General features: G+C 42.7%; 2 protein-coding genes across 2 annotated transcripts in view; both read left to right on the forward strand.

Moving 5' to 3' along the window:
• The first annotated feature begins 426 nt into the window (after positions 1 to 426).
• LOC143026023 (uncharacterized) lies at positions 427 to 5,201 on the forward strand. Its single transcript, XM_076186011.1, has 3 exons — positions 427 to 558; positions 1,577 to 2,464; positions 4,410 to 5,201. Exons 1-3 carry the CDS (start codon positions 427 to 429, stop codon positions 5,199 to 5,201), a joined length of 1,812 nt encoding a protein of 603 aa, XP_076042126.1.
• A 183-nt stretch (positions 5,202 to 5,384) lies between these two features.
• LOC143026024 (beta-1,3-galactosyltransferase 2-like) overlaps positions 5,385 to 7,500 on the forward strand; it is a 2,481-nt gene continuing 365 nt past the window's right edge. Inside the window, exons 1-2 of the mRNA XM_076186013.1 lie at positions 5,385 to 5,456; positions 6,990 to 7,500. The exon at positions 6,990 to 7,500 is cut by the window's right edge and continues 365 nt beyond it. Coding sequence (XP_076042128.1) covers positions 5,385 to 5,456; positions 6,990 to 7,500 — 583 coding nt within the window. The remainder of the gene's footprint in view (positions 5,457 to 6,989) is intronic.

The raw sequence follows: 7,500 nt of genomic DNA on the forward strand, positions 1-7,500 counted from the left end.
TTCCATCACCTTATTGCGAATTTTTGAAATTCTCATATATCAGAGGGGCTAACGTGTGTACGTGTGTTCGTGTGTGCGTGTGGACGTATGTGTTCACCATTACTGGATGCTAAATACCAATAAAACGCGGATGATGTAGTGGCGTTTTCATTTCCAATGACAAGAAATAGGGGACTCTGGTTAGGACATGTTTCAGAACATTTCTTTTGTACGTTCGACAGAGTACAGTGGCAATCAACCCCAGTTTCAGAGCTATTTGATACATGTATATGTATATGTGTATATGTACTAATGTGTATGTATATGTATAAGTATAGGTTTATTTGTGTGTACATATGAATACATATGTGTGTATATATGTAATTGTAACAATACGTCTTGTTATTATGATCTCCTTTAAATTTTGAAGGTATGAGGAGGACTAGGATGGTACTCCTCGCTGGTGTTTGTCTCATTGCTAGTTTCCATTTATTGTTCTATAAGAGGAGTGCACCTACAAGGATTCCAAGGAATTATGAAAAACAAAACCCTGAGTCCCTGAAGAAAGAAGAGCCAACTGTAAGTACTGGTTTGATGCGGTTTCTACCTCGTATGAATTTGTGCTCCTTGTGTCAATTTTGTCTAAATCTTTATTATCGTCCAAAAGTTTGCCGATTAGATATCTCGTTACGACTTGTAATAACGTTTACGTTTAACACCTTTCTTTATACTCGTGGTCTGATCATCTTCCTACGACTTGTTTGGGTAAGGCTTAAATGCATAATATAATGAACGCACAAAACTGTGTATCATGTTAATCATATAAGAAAATAAATGTACTGCTAATTTAGTTAACACGTGTAAGATGATTTATATTGATAATACGCATCTGTGCAGCAATTTGAAGAGTATGGCAAGAGAACTGGGAGCCATACCTGAATAGAGGTAATTGACTGAAGGATTGACATATTGACGGATCATGTCCAAGCACGGACAATTAGGTTTATCAACGGATTTCTGCCTAGTGTGGGTGAGGGTGAGGGTGAGGGTGAGGGTGAGGGGGAGGGGATGGCGGGAGGGAATAGCCCATAAGGCATTCATTACAACCTATGTCACATTTGAGCTGAACTTTATGTATACACGTTTATATAGTGCAGGTATGCTAATGCCACCATGGTAGTGTTCTTGAAGATGGAAGGACACTAATAACTAATATCCTCTTCAGAGGCATATATACAAGTCTATGGTATGGCAGAAGGGGATGAGGTGTTAAGTGATAGGTGCACGTGAAGTCCATTCTCTCGCGCTCGTGTCTTCCGTTAATTCAAGAGTTGACCGTTTGTATTTCATGTTTGAATAACATCAATGTTATTGTAAGCATACCTCACTAGGATATTTTTTCATATCTTTTCGACTCTCGCTTTCTCACTATTTGTGGTGGTAAGAAGGTAACCCCTAGACGACTGTTAAAAGAAAAAGAAAATTAACTTATTCCTTCGCTTTCCCAATCATTCTGTCCATGGTTTGATCGTCCCTCCCATGCCAAAGAGTTTATCTTAAGATAAGAAATACTGACATTGATGTTAAATCCCTACAGAATTCCCAGCATGCATCAGACAAGGAGGGGAAAGTGCTAAAGCAACACCGGTTGAAGTCCCCAGATCACTTCCTGGTCGAAGAACTTGACTTTTGCGACCGCCATCCAGGCCTACAAATCATCGGTTACATTCACTCCAACATCAGTGCAGTAACAAAACGAAACATGACCAGGATGACTTGGGCCAACAAGAATATCCTGAAAGAACACAATATCAACATGGCTGTGGTGTTCGTTGTGGGCAGGCCCAAGAACCAGGAGGAAGAGAGGATCGTCCAGGAGGAGAGTCGATTGCACGGGGACCTCGTCCAAGGAGACTTCGAAGATGAGAAGTCTTTATCCGACAAGGTCCTGACAGCGATGGCCTGGATCAGTCGCCACTGTTCCACTGTTCCCTGGACTTTGCATGCAGATGACGACGTCCTTGTCGACCCCTTCCTTCTCAAGGCCAAGATAACAGACATACAGTCGGTGGGTGTGGTCGACCACTTCTACTGCCACATTTTCAACAACACGCAAGTAGCGAGGGAAGGGGAGTGGAGGGTGGCCACCGAGGACTTCTCCAAAGAGGTCTACCCGACGTACTGCTCTGGTTCCATGTGGTTCGTCCCGACGCCAGTGGTTCCTCGGCTTCTGGAAGCGAGCAGGACGGTAGACTATGTGTGGGTGGACGATGTCTATCTGACAGGAATAGTCGCCGAGGAGGCTGGCGTTGGTCATACCCACGTGAGCTTCAACTCGCACTGGAAGTTCCATGGCATCAATGGTAGTGGTATTGATAAGAAGTTGGTGTGGGCAGATTCCAGTATTGACCGTGAAAACTGGTGGGGGAAGATCGTCCAGCATCAAAAGTTCAAAACGATGAAACCTTGGAAGGATGACCCAAACGTGAGTACTTTGAATTTATCTGCACATTGAACGAAATCTTTCTCTATTTGTCTTAGAAAACTTTTCATCTCGTTTTCTACCTCTGATATCTCTTGAACTGAGGTTTTGAGTTAATCGATTTTTTTTTTTTTTCACCGTTTGCCTTTGCATTTGAAAATGTTCTTAGCATTCGCAGTGCGATGTGTTTTCCTCGTCTGAATAAAATAATTTCACGGCAGCCAGAATAAATGCGTAAGTCGTGGATAGTAGTGACAAGGTTAAAAGTATTTTCATTGAAACATTATGGGATTGGTTCAGTTCTAAAGGAAATAGAGACGATCTACAAACGCGGACAATGGGAGAAAGACACGGACTTCAGCCCGTCGACCATAGGTGAAAATAAAACATATCTCGACCTCATAGATTAGGGATGTATCGACTGGAACTCGGAAAATGACAATCTCACCTGTTCGGTGCCCCTTGTATAAAATTCTCAAATATGCATGTTAATATATAAAAAAAAATCCACAAGGGAAATGATGAACTAAGACCGAGCGCTTTCGCCATATTAGGACATCTTCGGAATGCAAGGGTGGGATAAACAAAAATACATATACAGATGACAGGGAAGGCATGTTACAGTGAGAGAGAGATCTTTGGCTTACGTGGCCTGCCACAATGTCTCTCTCAGGTGACATAAACCTGAGACAGATCACCTGCTGCGACATGCTTCGCCAGTTCCTTCCCTGCCATCCGTATATGCATTATTATTTATCCTACATTTGTACTCTGAAGATGTCATGATAAGACGAAAACGCTCGGTATTAGTGCATTTTTTGTAATCACGTTTATGTGATTTTTGCGGCACATGTGATTATATTCGCATATGTAATGATAACTGTAGCCTCAAATTTCCCTAACTGGCAACCCGTTGCCTTACAATCGTAAGTAGCGGCCACTGGATCCTGCCATAGGCCTCTCCAGGAAGAAAGGTTAGATTTTTGTGTTGCATTAGTTTGAAATCATGCCATCGGCCGGGAGGAGGAAGAGGAGGAGGCAGAAGCTGTGTGTCACCTCTCCACATGTGTAAAAGTGCAGAAGTACAGTCTAGGTTAATAAAGTCTTTTTTTTTTTCTTTCTTTTTTAAACAACCAGGTTATCAAAGTATTAGTAATTCGCTGGCCATGGGACAATACCGAACTGAGGAGATGGGATCAGAGATGTGATAAAGGAGGAATTTAAAAATGGAGATAAAAGAGGGACAGTAAAAGTAAAAGAGATCAGCATACCTTCTTCGTGGGAATTCGTCTCCAGTCACAAAAGAATGTTGTGTGACTGGTCAGTTAGGGTGTCACTAAATTCACTAAAACAATGACATCGTGAAATGTATCCAATCAATACACTGTCGAAGCCTGGTCCGGAAATCGAGTGTTAGCCCTTGGGGTTGCACATACAGATGGAAATAAGGGTGTTGATAGAATGTAAAGATAAACGATGGAGAGGAGATTCTCTTGTAGGACCGCCACAAGAACGCAACCACTGTTGACTCGTGATCTGTGATCATTTGATTAGACATATGAATGTCAACTAATCACTAACACATTCAATGTCGTGGCAACCAAGCACACAGTCACACTTTTGACGTATGACAATCACACACACACACACACACACACACACACACACACACACACACACACACATATATATATATATATATATATATACACACACCAGACTTTGATACTCGGCTTCACAAATCGTATCTTAATGATATTTGCACCACATATTATTGACTATGACAATGATTTTAGTATCGAACCCATATTTATTAGATACTTTAATTCTTTTACACCATTCTTAACTGTGCTTCCCTGCTTAGGCCAACCTGGTCCTGCCACGACGATACGAGTAGATACCTTTCGGCCAACCTCCAAGTATCCCCACCAGATTTCTAATCGAGGAGGTAGACTTCTGCACTGAGGAACGCAATCCACGTCTGCGAACGATAGGCTTCGTGCTGTCGACGATCTCTGCCGTTGGAAAGAGAGCCACAACAAGGCGTACTTGGGCCAATTCGGACATCTCGAGAAAGTATGGCATCAGAATGGCCGTCGTCTTTATTGTGGGCAGGGCCAAGAACAAGAGGGAAGAACAGATCCTGGAGAAGGAGAGTGTCCGTTACCACGACATGGTCCAAGTTGACTTTGAGGACCATTACGACCTCTTGACGTATAAGACTCTTGCAGGTCTGGTGTGGGTCCATCGGCATTGCAGCCATGTTCCCTGGACCTTCAAGGCTGACGACGATATCCTTATCGACGATTTCTTGTTCGTTGAGAAGATCAAAGAGATTCAGGTCCTTGGCGTAGAACATAAATTCTATTGCGCAATACACCCGAAAGGTCCGGTCGTTCGGAAAGGAGGTCTTGGGGTTCTACCTGAGGAGTTCCCGGAGGATTACTATCCACCTTACTGCTCTGGCTCCATGTGGTTCATGCTTACTGCCCTGGCGCCACGCCTTCTGACCTCCGCTCAAGTCATCAACATTCTCCACTTCGAGGATGCTTATGTGACGGGGTTATTGGCCAGGCAAGCCGGCATCGGACATACGCCTCACGTTTTCAGCATATTCTGGAAAATATATAGTGAATTCCACAAGGAAGACTTCGGTAAAATCCTCGTCTGGTTGTTACTTAATGAGAAGAGCCGAGATGAGTGGCCGGCACTCATTCCGTATCACCTAAACAAGAAATGAATATAGAATAAAGGAAGGAGAGGAGAGAGCGAGAGAGTAAAACTTAATGGGGATGAGTCGTTTGCTCTAGACAATCATTAAGTATAGAGGTTCGGTCAACGAAGTTATGGGCACAAGGAATGTACAGCGACATGACCAACTGAGAAGTCAATGCCCACCTTACCCATAAGTGCAGTTACGAAAATGGTTTCCAACAATTTCCTTATTTCTAATGTGGCGGCATCTGGAGACAAAAATAGTGATAGTCATCTTGTGGTGAATATGTAAGTAAAGTGGACTGTTTACATCTGTAGCTAAGGTTGTTGTTTGCTAATTGAAGTACTCCAGAAGTTCATAAGCTGAAACCAGACTAAAAGACGACAAATGTGTGTAGAAATTTGCATTCCTGAATGTCAATAATTAAATAAATAAATAAAGAAAGAAAGAAAATAATAAATAAATAAAAAATCAACATGTCTGTTTTTGGCAAAATTATTTAGCCGGTGACGTTGATTTGGTAACAGACCACGAGAACCTGGTTGGCTGAGAAAGTGGTGACGTGACGGCAACGGGGACAACTGATTGGCCGAGTGGTGACGTCATGCCAACAGAGACGACTGATTGGCCAAGAACACTGACGTCACGGTAACGGAGACAATTGATTGGCCGCGAACGAAGGGAAGGGCGCGAAGCCCCCGTTCGCGAAGTGAGCAGCGCCGCGAGGCCAAGCGCCCATGGTGAAGCCGGCGCTTGTAAATTGATAAATGAATAGATAAATAAATACAGTAAATGAGTAAATATATTAATAAATGAATAAATTATGTATATATATATATAAATATATATATATATATATATATATATATATATATATATATGTTGAAGGATGGACGACAAAATGAGTGGTAGGGTGGTGACATATACAACGAGAATAGTTGGAGTTTTAATCACTGACGTTTCACTCTGAAGAAGTAAGTTCCGTTAAGAGCAAAACGTCAGTGATTAAAACTCCAACGATTCCCGGTGTTTGTCTCACCACCCTACCACTCATATTTTACTTTGTTTTGCTAACGCATGCACACAATTTCTTTTTTTGACCAGAATGTACTATGTTGAGAACGCTAGTATTATATATATATATATATTTTCCAACTTGGTTTTTCGTACCTTCATGTCGGCTACATTACTTTTGCACGATATTAACAATGAAGTAATGACCCCTCCCGTTGGATGTTACCTGATCTTCCGACCCATCGCCCCGCTTCCTCTTTCACGCAAGGAAAAACCCATGGGAGGGTGAAACTCTGTTAGTTGCGAGGAGAAGTTTTTTTTTTTTTTTTTTTTCCCGAACTTGGGCCGCCTCTCCGCCCAAACAGGGTTGTCGTGAACATACAGGGTTGCACATACAGATGGAAATAAGGGTGTTGATAGAATGTAAAGATAAACGATGGAGAGGAGATTCTCTTGTAGGCCCGCCACAAGAACGCAACCACTGTTGACTCGTGATCTGTGATCATTTGATTAGACATATGAATGTCAACTAATCACTAACACATTCGATGTCGTGGCAACCAAGCACACAGTCACACTTTTGACGTGTGACAATCACACACACACACACACACACACACAAACACACACACACACACATATACACACACCAGACTTTGATACTCGACTTCACAAATCGTATCTTAATGATATTTGCACCACATATTATTGACTATGACAATGATTTTAGTATCGAACCCATATTTATTAGATACTTTAATTCTTTTACACCATTCTTAACTGTGCTTCCCTGCTTAGGCCAACCCGGTCCTGCCACGACGATACGAGGAGATACCTTTCGGCCATCCTCCAAGTATCCCCACCAGATTTCTAATCGAGGAGGTAGACTTCTGCACTGAGGAACGCAATCCACGTCTGCGAACGATAGGCTTCGTGCTGTCGACGATCTCTGCCGTTGAAAAGAGAGCCACAACAAGGCGTACTTGGGCCAATTCGGACATCTCGAGAAAGTATGGCTTCAGAATGGCCGTCGTCTTTATTGTGGGCAGGGCCAAGAACAAGAGGGAAGAACAGATCCTGGAGAAGGAGAGTGTCCGTTACCACGACATGGTCCAAGTTGACTTTGAGGACCATTACGACCTCTTGACGTATAAGACTCTTGCAGGTCTGGTGTGGGTCCATCGGCATTGCAGCCATGTTCCCTGGACCTTCAAGGCTGACGACGATATCCTTATCGACGATTTCTTGTTCGTTGAGAAGATCAAAGAGATTCAGGTCCTTGGCGTAGAACATAAATTCTATTGCGCAT

The sequence above is a fragment of the Oratosquilla oratoria genome, chromosome 6 (assembly GCF_046742065.1).
Source record: "Oratosquilla oratoria isolate Oo_2021 chromosome 6, ASM4674206v1, whole genome shotgun sequence".
Taxonomy (NCBI): Eukaryota; Metazoa; Arthropoda; class Malacostraca; order Stomatopoda; family Squillidae; genus Oratosquilla; species Oratosquilla oratoria.

Excerpts from the sequence above, each read along its gene's own strand:
- LOC143026023 (XM_076186011.1), top strand. The coding sequence starts at position 427 with ATGGTACTCCTCGCTGGTGTTTGTCTCATTGCTAGTTTCCATTTATTG. Across the intron at positions 559-1,576 it reads TGAAGAAAGAAGAGCCAACT|AATTCCCAGCATGCATCAGA; the intron begins GTAAGTACTGGT and ends AAATCCCTACAG. Across the intron at positions 2,465-4,409 it reads CTTGGAAGGATGACCCAAAC|GTAGACTTCTGCACTGAGGA; the intron begins GTGAGTACTTTG and ends CTAATCGAGGAG.